The sequence below is a fragment of the Gobio gobio genome, assembly GCF_949357685.1.
Source record: "Gobio gobio genome assembly, chromosome: 18".
Taxonomy (NCBI): Eukaryota; Metazoa; Chordata; class Actinopteri; order Cypriniformes; family Gobionidae; genus Gobio; species Gobio gobio.
This window is the reverse complement of record NC_137111.1, coordinates 18,534,965-18,551,749: the sequence shown is the minus strand read 5'-3', so window position 1 is coordinate 18,551,749 and position 16,785 is coordinate 18,534,965. Positions and strand designations below refer to the sequence as shown.

General features: G+C 38.9%; 1 protein-coding gene across 1 annotated transcript in view; it reads right to left on the bottom strand.

Moving 5' to 3' along the window:
* crtac1b (cartilage acidic protein 1b) overlaps positions 1-16,785 on the bottom strand; it is a 60,711-nt gene that overhangs the window by 22,413 nt on the left and 21,513 nt on the right. The window contains exons 6-11 of the mRNA XM_079842979.1: positions 16,142-16,276; positions 15,884-16,029; positions 11,566-11,702; positions 7,162-7,244; positions 4,449-4,549; positions 3,494-3,662 (exon numbers count right to left, since the gene is read on the bottom strand). Coding sequence (XP_079699105.1) covers positions 3,494-3,662; positions 4,449-4,549; positions 7,162-7,244; positions 11,566-11,702; positions 15,884-16,029; positions 16,142-16,276 — 771 coding nt within the window. The remainder of the gene's footprint in view (positions 1-3,493; positions 3,663-4,448; positions 4,550-7,161; positions 7,245-11,565; positions 11,703-15,883; positions 16,030-16,141; positions 16,277-16,785) is intronic.

The window sequence follows — 16,785 nt, the reverse complement described above, 5'->3', positions numbered from 1 at the left end:
GAAGCAATGGAAAAGCTTACTGTGTGGGACCATTTCGACAAAAAAAAAAAAAAAAAACAATTCCGGTTCTTCAAAGCTTCAAACCTAGAGTTCGGTTCGGTGGAAAAAAAATTCTGAGGTTCGGCAGAAACCGAACCCCGTCAAAAAGCCCAATATTCGGCCGAATCCGAACCCGAATCCTGGATTCAGTGCATCCCTAATTATTAGTTCTATTGAAGTGTCGCGTCTATTGAAGGTCTGGACTCCATCCCAGCTTTCATTGGCCAAGGATCGCCCAAGAGGACGTTTGACTGACATGTAACGCAACCAATCCCAGTTTATTTTTAGGGGTGTGAAAATGTAAAGTCAATGTCCCTGCAATAACAGACCAGCGTGTATTCTTTCAAGAACGTTGTGCAAGTTTACTGCAACACTGGAGCCGCAAACGTCACATACTTTTAAAAATCCAACATTTAGTTGATCCTGGTAAGCGATCATTGTCACAGTTGTAAACACAAAGGCGTTCTTCTTCCACGAGGGAGTTTGGCATCACGGCATTTGTTTCCAGGCGGACCGTTAAAAAAATGCAACACACACGTCTCGCGGACATCCTGTAGAATTCAACTAATCAGATGACGAGTTCAAAACTCCTGAAGTGTTTCCTGAAAAATGTGTCCTATGCATCACGCGTTTAGCCAACAGTCCGTAGGCGTGACGAGGCTGAGACTAGTTCTATTGTGACCACTCTCTGAATATTTTTACAATGGCAATGGATATGGCAATGTTAACGTATTTAGTCTTGGCGGAGTAGATCTGCTACGCTGCTGCTGTTGATTATTTCTGTTGTTGTAGATTAGCAAGTATAGGGACTTGCTACTGCCAATACAAACACCGATATGCTACTGTGGCTGTTGCACAAATAGCACACGTGAAAAATTATTTGTTGGTATCAGACAAAAAATGGCTGAGCTACTCCTATTTGAAGTCAATAGAGTCAGCAAAGACTAATATAATGTTACACATCAGATGTTTTCCCCAATAGTTAACCAAACGTTCACTTAAGATATAAGAGATAATGTTTGCGTGAATACTCGCCAAGACAGATATTTTGAAACAGTGTAATTCTGTGTTTGTGTGTGTATATCGGGATTGTGCGCTGTCTGAGAGTCTTTGTGCGCATTCTTCGGATTTGTCAGTAAGCGCGAGTAAGATCGTTTGTTAACATCAGCAATAAGTTGAAAAATCACATTTCATTGGCTCATGCAATCGAGAACTCCCTATGAATATTCACAAAGTTGGAATGCTGCGCTTTACAACAATACCAAACTTGTGCTGAGGGAAAGCACCAGTCGCCGAGAAGTGAGCAGAGAAAAACGGCATTCCGACTAATTTTGCTATCATGGGGTCACATAGCCTATGAAATTACCCATAGCAGATCTATACAGATGGAGCTGGGGAAGGTGGATGATGTCAGAGGAAGCAAATTGCTATAGCAAACTCTAACCAACTATTTAAATGTTGAGCAGGATTGGCTGCAGATGCGTCAGGAACCAATCAGCTTGTGTCATGTAGTAAATTATGTAAATGTCATCAGGTTGCATTAAGGACACATCAGCCTGCGCCATAGAGTTTCATGACAAAATTTGGTATTTCATGTTAACTAATGTAGTTGACTAATGTTAAAAAATGTAAAGGTTTGCTATCAAAGAAGTACCACAGTATTTGATTAATGGATTTGTTTTATTGTTATTATTCTTGGACATGCATTATTTTTATTTTTTTAATGTTACTATTATTTATTTATTATTTATTATTTATTACGAGAAACGTAAAAATTCAAATTATCTAACAATCTACATTTAAAAAATGTATTCGTTAATTAAATCGGTAACACTTTACAATAAGGTTTCATTAGTTAACATTAGTTAATGTATTAACTAACATAAACTAACCGTGAGCAGTACATTTGTTACTGTATTTGTTAATCATTATTAACGTTAGTTAATAAAAATACAGTTGTTCATGGTTTGTTCATGTTAGTTCACAGCGCATTAACTACTTTTAACACGATTTTATTAGTATTAGTAAATGTTGAAATTAACATTAACAAAGATAAATAAATACCGGTACTTTATAAGTGCAGTGCATTATTAGTTCATTATTGTTAACTAATGTAGTTAACTAATGAACCTTACTGTAAAGTGTTACCATTAAATCTTAAAATTTTAAAATATCAAAATAAAAAAATGGATTTTGAAATATTGCACTATAAGAATATTTAAGATTCTGCACTATTTCTAGGTCTCTAAATACGCAAATTTGTGACCATACTGTACTGTATGATCATTTCAAAACATAACTAGGAGATTCATTAAGAGCTAAAATAACATAAAGTCACAATCGCAAGAAATTTCCATCTGTCCTTCGGATGAGACGTTAAACCAAGGTCATGACTCTATGTGGTCATTAAAAATCCCAGCATGTCCTTTGGAAAAAAAGCAGGGGTTTAACCCTGGCATCCTGGCCAAATTTTCCCATTGGACTCCTAATAATCCCCATATACTGATTGGCTTCATCATTCTCCTCTCCACCAATCATCTGGTGTGTGGTGGGCGTTCTGGCGCAATATGGCTGCTGTCGCATCATCCAGGTGGATGCTGTACATTGGTGGTGGTTGAGGAGATTACCACCTTCTATATGTAAAGCGCTTTGAGTGCCCAGAAAAGTGCTCTTTAAAATGTAACTAATTATTATTAGTATTATTTAATAAAGATGCAATTGTAAGATATAAAGTCATATTGTGAGACATAAAGTCACCATTGAGAGAAATAAAGTCACAATTGTGACAAAAAGTCACAGATTTCTATAATATGATACTATAAACTGTATTATGGATTTACTTTATAGTGTAGACATTTAACATCAATTTACAAACACTCTTACTGATAGAAACATTGCTGAGAGTATGCAAATATTTACGAGCCCTCAGTGTGATCCTGTGACCACTGATGGCTATCGTTTTGTTTTTCACAGCACATTCAGAACAATTCGAGCTTCCAGCTGGCAGCCTATTCCTGCCACAAATACATCCAAGAGCTCCCAGATGAAGCCATGTGCCTCCAAGCATCTGTAACACGGCCGAGCTGTGGGGGAAAGGTCCCGGTCCGCTGCCACAGGCTGCTGCACCTGCAGGCTTCTCTCCGGGCCTCCAGTCTATGAGGATATTCAAGGAGCCGGCCTCCACACGGAGGATTATGTTACTGAGATGTTACCCCCACTGAACATGACCTGGAGTTACATCATAATTGTTTCTCTGTAATGAGTCAGCAGAGCGAATGCTTATTTTCCTGCTGCTCTGCGACCCTGAACATTTCCGAGACAGTGGATGCACTTATGAAATAGATATTTCACAGGTCTGGTCAACTTCATAGCTATTTCTTTCTTAATGTGATTTTCACGCAAAGATTGTTTAGGCAGACTTTTTGGGGAATGAGGGTGTAAAAGAAATACATACCGAGTCCAAAGTGAGCCACTGGCTCCATCTCGCACAAGTACCCTGATCCTCCATCTATAATGCGTGTGTGAGGGCCGTTTCTCTTGGTGTAGACGATCACCTTTGCCCCACGAGCAAAAGCCCCAAACTGTGTGCGTGGAATCACACGGAGCCATTTATTAGATGAGCCCTGCGATGAGAAATCAACAATTTGTTGTTAAAATGAACCAAAACTGTAAAACACTTTCACTAAAGTAACAAGCTACTGTATCATGATGCATGTGTACATTTGGGCAAATTAGATCTCTTAAAGTCACCATGAAATCAAAATGTACAATTCTTCAAGTTTATGTTGCAGTATTTATTATGTGATTTATCTGCGCACATTAATTTTTAAAATTCATGTGCCCTCATAATATTTAATTAAAATAACTATATGACATGTTTACTGGCGTGAGGGTGGGGGAACCTGTCACTCACATGAGATCGACCAATAGCAAACCACAACCATCCAATCAATTCTCAATGGGTAAAAAAATCAAGTCCTACCCTAAATGTTTCCTTATTCAAGAAGCCATTTCACTTGGATATACTGTATGTCATTAAAGGGACGAATAACGCAACTTCAGTTTCATGCCAACTTTAAATCTCAAGATCAAAAGGAGAGACAATTGAGATTTTCTCCAGTGAGAAATAATTCCAAGATGATCTGCCAAAAGTCAAAGATTTCAAATTTGAACTCAAATCACATTTTTCCTAAACCATATTACCTGATCTATGCTAACCACATTCATGTTATACTGTATGTATGTACTCTTTTATACAGTCGTCTCATTTGCAAATTCTGTACTTTAACTTCTCCAAAGTAATTTTAGGAGAAACATCTGAGACCAAGTTTATGATAAAACCAAGTGTAAATGATTTAACGGATTTCCTATTTAAAAGTGGCTGACCGGTCGAAAACACATTCTCTCACCTGAGTGACTCGATACAAAGAAATGGGTTGAGCCGCACTTTCCCCGTGTGTCACCAGAAGATCCAGCTGTCCATCTCCATCAAAATCAGTCACAGCTGCTCCTGAAATACAGATCATTCTTCTCAGACAGCTGGAACAAATGTTTCCAATTCTCAGTTTAGAACAAAAAAAAAAACTTAGACCAATGTAGACCAATTCTACATTAATACTGTAGTTTTAATGATGATTCAGCTGTAAGTGGTGACTGCAAATGTCAGTAAATGATCAGGGTGAAGCTCATGACTGCAGTTACACACAAGCCTGGATTTATAATGCCATCTAGTGGTACAGAGAGAGGATAACCAGGATTAAGGTATGGAGATACACTGAACCGTTCCATAACTGCAAAGTTTGGGTGTTTTGTTCACCTAGCAAACCTAAAACTCATCATCTCTCCATTACCTGAACTGAGTGTGCCTATTTAATATACATTACCATTCAAAAGCTTAGGGTCGGCATTTATTTGATTAAAATACAGTGAAACACTAATATTGTGAAATATTATTATATATTAAATATTATTAAATAAGCTGAATTTTGAGCATCATTACTCCTGCCTTCAGTCTCACATGATCCTACAGAAATCATCTTAAGGCCCGTTCACATCAAGGACGATAACTAAAAAGATAGCGATAAAGATATAGTTCTTAAAAAAAATTCAGTATTAAGGAATAACAGAGTTCACATCAAAGCTAAAATGATATTGGCACAGAGAAACGATATCATAGGAATCATTTCAGAACTACACTATATTGTCAAAAGTTTTGGGACGCCTGCCTTTACCTGCAAATGAACTTTAATGACATCCCATTCTTAATCCGTAGGGTTTAATATGGAGTTGGCCCACTCTTTGCAGCTATAACAGCTTCAACTTCAGGGAAGGCTTTCCACAAGGTTTAGGAGTGTGTTTATGGGAAGAATGGGACCATTCTTCTGAAGCACATTTGTGAGGTCAGGCACTGATGTTGGACGAGAAGGCCTGGTTTACAGTCTCCACTCTAATTCATCCCAAAGGTGTTCTATTGGGTTGAGGTCAGGCCTCTGTGCAGGCCAGTTTAGTTCCTCCACACCAAACTCGCTCATCCATGTCTTTATGGACCTTGCTTTGTGCACTGGTCCGCAGTCATGTTGGAACAGGAAGGGGCCATCCCCAAACTGTTCCCACAAAGTTGGGAGCATGAAATTGTCCAAAATGTCTTGGTACTGTATGCTAAAGCATTAAGAGTTAATTTCATTGGAACTAAGGGGCCAAGCCCAAACCCTGAAAAACAACTCCCACACCATAAACCCCCGTCCACCAAACTTTACACTTGGCACAATGCAGTCAGGCAAGTACCGTTCTCCTGGCAACCGCCAAACCCAGACTCGTCCATAGGATTGCCAGACAGAGTCTGCTCTAGAGTCCAATGGCTGCGTGCTTTACACCACTGTAGCCGACGCTTTGCATTGCACTTGGTGATGTAAGGCTTGGATACAGCTGCTTGGCCATGGAAACCCATTCCATGAATGAGTCTCCCTATCAGACACACCCAATTTAGTTCTTGCAGTCTCTACTAACAAGCTGATGAGTTGAATCAGGTGTGATAAATGAGGGGGGGATGACTGTGACTGTGACTGAGAGTTGACTGTGTAATATTTAGTAGTGAGGAAATTTCATGAATGGATTTACGGAACATGTGCCAACCTATCACGGTACCACGCTTGAATTCACTGAGCTCCTGAAAGCGACCCAATCTTTCACAAATGTTTTTAGAAGCAGTCTGCATGCCTAGGTGCTTGATTTTATACACCCGTGGCCATGGAAGTGATTGGAACACCTGAATTCAATAATTTGGAGGGGCGTCCCAATACTTTAGCCAATATAGTGTATTTTATCCAGCTGAACGATAAAAAAACATTGACAACCAATCAGAAATCATCCTGCTGTAAATGAGTTTTAAAAGTGAAAGACTAGCAGTCGCTTGGAATAAACAGAATGATTTCACAGTCACTTTTAATCAATTTAATGCATCCTTGAATAAATTGCCAAATTTCTGAATGGTAGTGTAACTTTTTCACCTTCCACAATTGATCACTCGGAACAAATGGGTAAAAAAAAAACTTACTCCTGCATTTTTTTTTTCTTTTTGTCAATTGACTAACCAATTACGGTTAAACTACCTCAACTGAATAATAATAAACCTCAACGTGATAAACTGTTTCTTTAGCTTGACATGGTGACTAAACTCACGATGTCCAAATGGATTGTAAGGGCAAAGTTTTATGGTCCATGATGAAGAAGCTACACACTGGTGACTTTCAGAGTATTAAACTAAAGGCTGAATAGATTCATTTCAACTCATTTTAAATGTATCAGGGGGGAAAAGAACAGTGAATGATTGACAAGCGAATAGGTCTTCCTTTGATATTGTCCAAAATGCATCAGGACAGATTAGAGTTTGATGTGAAGATATGATGTGGTGACATGCTGTGAAACAACACAAAGGTGAATATATTAAAATTGTCTTTTTAATAACACCCTCCTCGATTTTTTATTTTAAAACAAGCTTTGGGTCAATTACATGTTATTTTAAGGGGAAAATCTTAAATTTACCATTTGTAAAACTCATTAAATGGATTTACAAAATAAACAGTCCTAAATTTTGATGGACTGAAAGAGTCAAAACCTTCATACCGGTTCCCCGTCCCTCTGGTTCCGCAGCCTCCCCGACGTTCAGCTCCTCGATCTGTGGATCTCCGTGTTCTCTCCGAGAAACTCTGCCATGGTAAAGATTAATTACTTACTCACTTTCCCTTTTGGCTTGAGAGAGCTCCACACAAAGGAACAGTCAAAGACAAATGTACCTTGTCAGCTGCATGTTATACAACATGTCTCAAAGGAGATATTCATTTACAGGCTCATGAAACCCCGGCAATATTGATTCAGTTAAAACATTTCTGGGGCTGGTAGTTTCTACTTTGTATTTTGATGACTAATAATGCTAACTAAGAGGGTTCTTTATACAAAAAGCTTAAGTCTTTACTTTCTGAGAACTGAGGTCCAGGTTGTTTGAGTTTGGGATTAGAAACAAATTTGAAACAATGTTCTGTTTAATGCTACATCCAGTCTTCTCATTAGAAACCGCTCGCATAACAAGGTCGGATGTAGGGGGAATTTCCCATCAGGTAACGTTGTGGTTGGACTGGGTTGTGTTTGTGAACTGGTGGTTGGACTTTCTGGCTTGCAGTGCCGTCTGGGCTTACCACCAAATCCCAAAAATAGAGAAAGAGTTTCCATAATTATTTCCAACCTTACAATGTAAATGTTAAAGAAATAACTCGGTTACATAATGATAATACTGAAACACAAAAGATAGCTGGGAGGTTATACTTATTGTTTAATAGTTTATTTTTTTTAAATAATAGATTTAGAGTGAAATAAAATAAGCTCTTACTGATATCTTCTATTTCCCATACAATGGAAGTGAAAAAAGCACAAAACAAAATCTAAAAAATTAAACTTAAATTAAAATTAAAAAAGAAGATACTAAAATAGTTTATAATTAACACTAAAATAAAACTTGTGCACTATATTATATTCCTTATTAAATTTCAGAACTATAAAGGAGAGATGTTTTTAGTGAATAAAGACAAAACTATTGAATGACTTCTTAAGACTTTAAATATAGAGTCATATGTCATATAAGAGTTATACCCTTACGCAACAAAAATATATGGAAAAATACTGCAATATATATATATATATATAGATACAGTTTACACACACACACACACACAAAATCAAAGAATGATATGTAGTTCCCAGCATGCTTTGCTTTTGGCTGTTAAAAGCATAATCTTAAAATGAAGTGCTATTTCAAGTTTTGCTCAATATTAATATAGTGGGAGATCTGTTAGTGTTTTAAGTTGTATTATTTTGGAATTTAAAAGGTTTTCTGGTGTGTTTGAGTTTTTGGGGTTACCATTGTACTGAAGAGTTAGAGCCTGTGGTTGACCAAACACTATGAAGACTGTTATTATATTTAAAAAGTAACGGCAGTGCTCTCTTCACCAATTACTTTAATATGTGCAGGTGTGCTTGTGCTTTTGTTAACTAGCTTGAAAATAGGAAACATTTAGTAAATATAAGAAATATATTACATTAAATATTTATCTATATATGTGTGTTTATACTGCATGAGTAATATATCTGCAATATATTAGAGAAATATATTTGAGAGAAAAAGCACATGATGCATGGTACACATTAGTTCTAGAAAACAAGAAGTTAAATATATTTTCACTGTGCAAGTCCCTGATTGTACAAGATAGCTACATTGCCTCTATATATAACAGACAGCTGGTATGATCATTATTCCTGTTCAGATGCTCAGGTCATAATATGGCTATGGAAACAGGTAGATGGAGTAACACACCAGTAGATGAGAGAATTTGTAATTACTGTAAGTTAACCTTGAATTATCTTGTGATAGAGGATGAGAAACATTTTTTGTATGATTGTTCTTTGTATGAGGATCTGCGTAAGAAATACTTGAGTGATCTCGTTCTTTGTGGTGATGTCTGTATTGATGTGTCATATGTTTGTGATTCAGAGTATGCATGGAGATTGGCATTGTATATACCATGGAATGAAGAAAAGAGGATATTTCATGCTATTGTGATTAAGTGGAACTATGGGCCAAGAGGCCATTTATTCCTGAAATAAACTTGACTAAAAAAATATATATTACACATGCAGTACCATATCTGATCACACATACATCTATATTTGATGTATTACAGTTTTTCTCAGTCGCTTTGGTACATTTCTCAGATCAGAATTGAAATTCTCAAAACTACCTGTTCAATCTTCAGATCATTGTGTCACAAAAGCAGTTTCTCATTTCTTTGAACAAGTTGCAAATGCTTTGGTACATCCATGCAAATGATTGTGTACAATTCTCTGCTGTTTCCTACATTATCAATTGCTTATGTCATGTTGATCAAAATGTATTATAATGGGTCTCTGTTGAATAGTCTCACCCCCCACAACATTTAGGCATTAGTTCATAGCATAAGTCTTTACAAAATGGTTGAACAAGTTGTCATAATATGTCAAGCATATTTCTATACATTTCCATTAGACTTTTTTTCTAAAGATATTCGTTGTGATGTGTATGAAAATGTGTGGCCCAACAGACAGGAACGTCAGGAGGTGTAGGAAGACTGCACTGTAATTCCTACAGCACTGCATGTACCGTTTTCCCTAAGGAGACTGTCCTATGTTTACATTTGTACTTGTGCTGTCTTATCCTTTCTGTATCGCAATGACATGGTCTGTCAACAAATTACAGTACAAACAGTAAAAGCGTAAATGTGAATCTTGTCCAGTCTCTTGCAATCACACTCCCGCATACACTAAGGTGTAACCTACAATTTACAATAACTGTCATCAAAACTTTCGCCATAGTTTACATCAGAACATCCCTCTAGAGTACTGTTATATTGACAACATGACTAAGCAATTTGTCTTATCCGTACACAATGACACAAGAACTTGTCATTCTGATGGCACTGACATGTTCATTGACACAGATATTTACTTTTGAGAGATGAACTAAGGATTTTGAGCAAGAGACTGGCTTTTGCAGGTAATCCATGGTGTTTTGCTATTTGTGCGAATTGTTTTGAGAAATGCACTTACTGTTTTGCAAATGTCGAGGATGATTCGAGAAATGTACCAACGCGACTGAGAAAAACTGTAATGTATTTTTAATGTATTACTGAATATATAAAATTACATACATTATGATATATTAGTAAATATATAGTCACATATTTTCCATATATGAAAAGCAGCAACACCTTGGGCCCTATTTTAACGATCTGAAACGCAAGTGTCAAAACGCAAAGCGCAAGTAACTTTGTGGGCGGGTCTCGGCGCTGTTGCTATTTTCCCGGCGGGATAAATGGCTCTTGCGCCCGGCGCAAATCTAAAATGGGTTGGTCTGAAGTAGCTTCATTATTCATAGGTGTGGTTTGGGCGTAACGTGAATAAACCAATCCGAGCGTCATCTAACATTCCCTTTAAAAGCAGGTGCGCAAGTTCCATTATGGATTGCTATTATTATGGCGTATTTACCAGGCGCACGCCAGGAGCGGTTCACAGCCGAGGAGACTGATGTGCTTGTAAGAGCAGTGAAAGACAGAGAAGTGAAGTTGTAATGTTGTACATTATAGTAAAGGTGATTTCACAGTCTTTTTTTTTTTTTTTAGTCTTTCAGTTTTTTCAGTTTTTCAGTCGATTTTTGTTCCTGGTTCTTGACGGACAAACCAATTTGTCAGATGTCCTTATATACATATATGTCTTGCCACTATTGGACAAACAGGTCTTATCCTTAATTATTACAATTAGCCTGAATCATTTGTAAGCTAGATTTATGCCTATTTTTTCACATCTTCGTGGCACACCACAATGATTTCCGTCATCTCATGTGTTAATATTTTTTTAGTGTAACAATTTATGATTTGCAAAAATAACTGTTGCATCTGTGTAGATTACATGAGCAAAGTGTATGCGCGTTGTGCACGCTATACATTATGGTCAAGCATGCGCCCTTAAAATAGCATAATGAACAACGCGCAACGCGCCACTGACTTTAGACTAGGTTTTTTCTGGTCAGTGGCGCAATTGTTTAATGGAACAGCAAAATAGCACCAGGGATTGTTTGCGCCGGAACACGCCTCCTTTTTTGCGCTGACCCGCCCAGGGAGCGCAAGTGCATTCACTAGTTTAGCGACGTGCTTCTGTGGAGGGAAAAGCGCGCTTTGCGCGGGTGCAAAATAGGAATGACACATGCGTCGGTGTACAAAGTCAATTGCGCTGGGTGCAAGATAGGGCCCCTTATGTATTATTCAATATATAGTAATATATTAAAACACTTACTTTCTGAAAGGATATAAACTAGTGTCATGTATTTTTAAGGCACTCTTTTGCCATTTTTGGAGCTTGACAGTGATTCCTAAACATTTCCTTATGTGTTCTGCGCCCCTCTAAAATCTAGCCCCCTGCATTTCAGTATAGTATTTTTGTACATACCTAAAAAGTCTGTTGGCTGATGGTCCTCTGTAGGCAATGTTGTTGAAAAAAACCTCCAGTTCATTGTCATTATCGAAGTCAGCTACGATGACAGTGCGAACAGGAGATGGCATGGAAAACTTCTGTGTGGCAATGTCCTGTTACAGAGGTCAAAATTTGAAAGCATGACACTGTCTATATTCTTTACACTTGGGATCAATCGACCAAAGAATGGCTCACTTTACTTATAATGTATTTGTCTCTACAGATTAAACTGGGACAAAACTTTGGGGTTTTTTCCCCCTTCTCTGATAGGATAATGTCAGCTTTAGTATTTGGAGAGTCAGATGTATGATATCTTATGACATAAGCTGCAGGTAAATCAATCACAGTCTAAAAACTTCAGGGAGTGGGAGCTGAAAAATGTAACTGCTAACGTCACGCTTCAATAGTGCAGCAACGAGTCATGGAAGAGTTATTGAGCATGCCGGCACTCTCTCAGGTATTAACCCCAATTTTAATTATAGGGCTCATAAAACCTGCAGGTGAAAGCCCATGAAGTGACCTTCTGCTGTCTGGTTGAAGGAGAGGTGATGGCCATCTCTGGACAGGACCCAGGAGAGGAGGTACAGTTGAGCATGCGACAATACTGATCATCCCATGGATGGAAAGATGGACGGGAGGATGGACGGACGGACGGATACATTTTTTCATAGATAGATAGATTGGCAGACAGACAGAACGACAAAACGATAGATAGATAGATAGATAGATAGATAGATAGATAGATAGATAGATAGATAGATAGATAGATAGATAGATAGATAGATAGATAGATAGATAGATAGATAGATAGATAGATAGATAGATAGATAGATAGATAGATAGATAGATAGATAGATAGATAGATAGATAGATAGATAGATAGATAGATAGATAGATAGATAGATAGATAGATAGTCTAAGATCCAAGATAAATGTGTTCACCCTTATTATAACTAGCACATGCACTTAAACTAGCTGGTGACCCTGTTCAGCCAAAGTTTAATGAACACATAGAATAACAGAGCGTCTTAATCACAATGCAATTATACATGGCAAAGGTCACAATACCCTACGCTGATGCACAAATCCTTCTGTAAGCTCTCCCGTGAGACATTAACCCAACAATTGACCCCCATAAAACCGCTTCCTGCTGACATTTATCTCTGTGCTAAAGAAGCCAATCACTGCCGCTAACACTGGGATCAAACTAAAGCCAAGGAAGACTTACAGACACAGCACTGATCCATCCATAACAACAATCCAGTCAAACTGAATTGTCTGACACACTCTGGTAATACAGCTTCATGACTTACTATTGCTGGAAAATAGATACATTTTTTATGTCCCTTCCTTTTGTGTGTGTGTGTCTGTGTGTTATTTATTTAAGGAAAGGCTTGCTTACATAGCCTAATTAAACCATTAGTTCAAGATTAGCAGACTTCCAAATTCTGATTGGCCCCGTAGGACAAATGTTTCTCTTAGAAAAAATAAGATTAAGGAGAGCAGATTGAGATTCTTCTTTTTTTTGACTACAGTAAAAACATTATTGTGAAATATTATTACACCTTAAAATATGGACGCGATAAAACTACTACAGACGCAGAAGCGGGGCAGAGCAAAATCTGCCCAGGGAAAGATGGATTTACCAATAGGGAAACTGTACCATGGAAGAATACACATATGGGATTACCAAGGGGAATCACAACACATGGGGCATCTAGCTCAGTACAGGGGTTGAACAAGCGGGCATGCACTCGAGTGCTGGGCCTGTCGTTGGACGCTTCCACCATGTCTGACTACTGAAGGATGCTCGGAGGAACTCAATTCAGGGTTCGCCAACTGGGAAATTCTCCACCCCACCCATAGAGGGAAATGGTGCTGCAAGCGAGACACAGAGCCAGCCTTCCCGCACATTACCCGTTTGTTTACCCAACACACGGGAAGAAACCGCCTCGGAGCCGGTGGTATTAGGTGTTGCCCAGCCCACAGCTCTGTAGATGTCTGCTAAAGAGGCACCGCACCAATGCCCAGGAGGAGGCACCCTTCTGCTGACCTCCAAAACAGACAAAGAGCTGCTTAGAGCTCCTGGAGATCAGTGTGTGTTCCATGTAAACACGCAGGGCGTGAACAGGAAACAGCAACGCCAGGGCTGGGTCTGACTCCTTCAGGGGCAGCGCTCGCAAGTTCTAAGACCCACCTTGGGAATCTGCACATAACCCTTCAGAGTGTTAACCAGGGGTGCGTTTCCCAAAAGCATCGTTAGCCAACTATGGTCGCAAGTTCCGTCGTTATCAATATAGTTCAACCAGTCAGTGTTTCCCGAAACCGTCGTTCGAATGAACGTTTGCAAACAGCATCGCAAACTTGTGTGGTTGCAACGACAGCTCTCGACCTGTGGTTAAAAGCATAGTTTCTTGTTTGCATGACATGTGGATTTCATAAATCCTTATCTTGAGCAAAATAAGCAAGCTTACATTCAGTACAACCTATATATTTTATTTAGAATACATACAAATGTCATTAATGTCTTTTAGTTTGTCAAGAGATTTAAAGCACCGTTTTTGAAGAGTGCGCATGTGCGGACGTGCTCTAGTACGTAAAAAAGAGCCTATTTGATTCTGGAAATAAAGCAAAATAACTGAGAAAAATTTGAATTATTCCTCAGGTGCCATGTCCATAATGTATAGCAAAAAATCTAGCATGAATTCGATCTCAAAATAATTCATTAAAAGCATTTATTACTCCACCACCTGTGTGACATCATTAACCAACGTGGTTGAACGACAGGGTTTCGGGAAACAGTCGTGACTTGCTAGTTGATTTCTTCAACGATGCATCGTACTATGGTAGTTAAGCAGTGAGTTACGTCGTTGTACGGGAAACTCACCCCAGAGTGACACAGAGTGTTAACCAGAGTGACACAGCAACGCCAGGGCTGGGTCTTACTCCTTCTGGGACAGTGCTCGTAAGTTCTAAGACCCACCTTGGGAATCTGCACATAACCCTTGGCGGCCCTACCAGTGAGAGTGAAGGAGGCTGCAAAGCAGCTTTTGGCAGCGTCTTCTGAACCTCCTCATGCACTTTCGGAAAGAAAGGCACCAGGGCGGTACGCGGCTGTGAACCGTGTGCAAAACACAGGAACCAATTATCCAACCTCGAGTGCTCAGGACAAGGTGGAGGGTTCCACGCGAGTCCGATGCCCGCAGCGGCCCCGGCAAGCATACCGTCAACTCTGCAACTCTGAGCAACCACGCCTGAAGGGGAAAGGTCGGCATCATCTACCACTGCAGAGGACAATAGCCCGCTCTCCGAAGCAGCTATCGAAATTTTATCCTGACTCGGAGCACCAAATGACAAGCTGGGTTCCCCGTGAGAAGGACCCGTGCCATCACTCGGCAGCTCGACGGCACACAACACTGCAGAGGAGCGGGATATCCCCCTGTAAACCGCATTTCTCCCAGAGTGTTAACCATGCCCGTGAAGCAAAAATCTGAATGAGTGGATGCGTGCCACCATCTTATATACCCTTATGTACAGGGAATTATTATTGGCAATTTTTCTAAAACTCAGAAGTGATTGGGGCTCCCAAGGGAGACCCCATTTGTCAGTCGACATGATGTTCTAGTGACTGATGAGGAACAGCATTTATTTTTATACAGAGTTTTTTTGTAACATTATAAATGTCTTTACTGTCACTTTTGATCAATTTAACGCATCCTTTCGGAGTAAAAGTATTAATTTCCTTGAAAAAATCTTACTGACTCTGAACTTTTAAACAGATTAATAAAATGAACAAATATTTATCACAACATGCAGACTTGATTCAGTCAAGCTCTCAGCAGATTATAAAAGTTCCTGTGTGAGTCTCAGGGAAAAAAAAGAGGTTCTTCGATCTTACTGTGACTAATTACAATCACTGTGCTTTACCAGCTGAAACGAAGGCCAGGTCGCTGCGCAAACAATAGAACAATGATTAGAGAATAATTGAATCCTCTAATCAGACAGCAGATGTTATTATTTTATCCTCTGTCTTCTGTCACAAGGATTTAATTATGCAGCTTAAAATGTAGGGATCATGTTTTGTTCTGCATTACAGAGATGAAGCCTACCATTCAGTATGTATTCACATCTAATAAAAAACAAAACTAGATTTGCATTTCCTGAAGGAAATACCAGTGCTTGCCGAGTAGCTAAAGAACAACATTAACATCTCAGGCCTCGCAAGCACTGTAATAAACTTTTATTGTCCTCCATTACAGCAAAAAGAATAAGAAAATTGAGATAAAATCTGCACCTTAAACCTTTGCTTGCGATTGTTGCTGAGCTGTAGAAACAGACGATGAGGCCCATTCCAGTTTCCATAGACGATGTCTGTCTTCCCATCACGATTAAAATCGGCTAACGCCACTCCGCGGCCATGCTGCATCGGGTCATCGACCCCTGCGACAACAAAAAAGCAAATATTTAATTTCACATTTGCTGTAAAATGGTAACAAATTCACCATTCATAACAAAATCATCAAGGAAAAGAAACGCGACAGCTCTTGCTTACCCGCTTGTGCCGCCACATCTGTAAATGTACCATCGCCGTTGTTGCGAAACAGGAAGTTAGGGCTGTACTCATTGTCACAGAATATATCAGGTAGGGTCTGACTGAGGATCGGACCGACCACGACCCCCCGTCCCCCTATAACACACAGCAGAGACGGCCATCATCACCAAAAGCACAGCAGAAATCGTTAGTGGCTTTCCAGCTCATTTCCCCAGCCCCAGCTCACTGCTGCTTTTGCTGACACAGACTCTGGCTGCCCATAATCACATTACAGGGAGTGTGAACATGTGCATTTAAAGAGCTTTCCTTCAACACATCTTACCCGGCGATCACTATTCTACAGCTTGACCTCTAGTTGAATTACGGCAAGTCAATTTTATTCGTATAGCATTTTTCACAATGCACAGTGTTTCAAAGCAGCTTTAAAGAAAATCATGCCTTCATGGCTCTTACATCGGAGCAGAAATTTGGGAGTTCTTTTATGATTTTTTTGTAAGATTTCAGATTACATTTTTTTAAATAGTTACATAAAAAATTATAAACTAAATTAAAATAACAAATATTGCAGTTGAAACCATGCCATGTTTTATGTCATTTAAATGTGACAATATGTGAATAACTGCATTTTTTATAATTGTATTTTA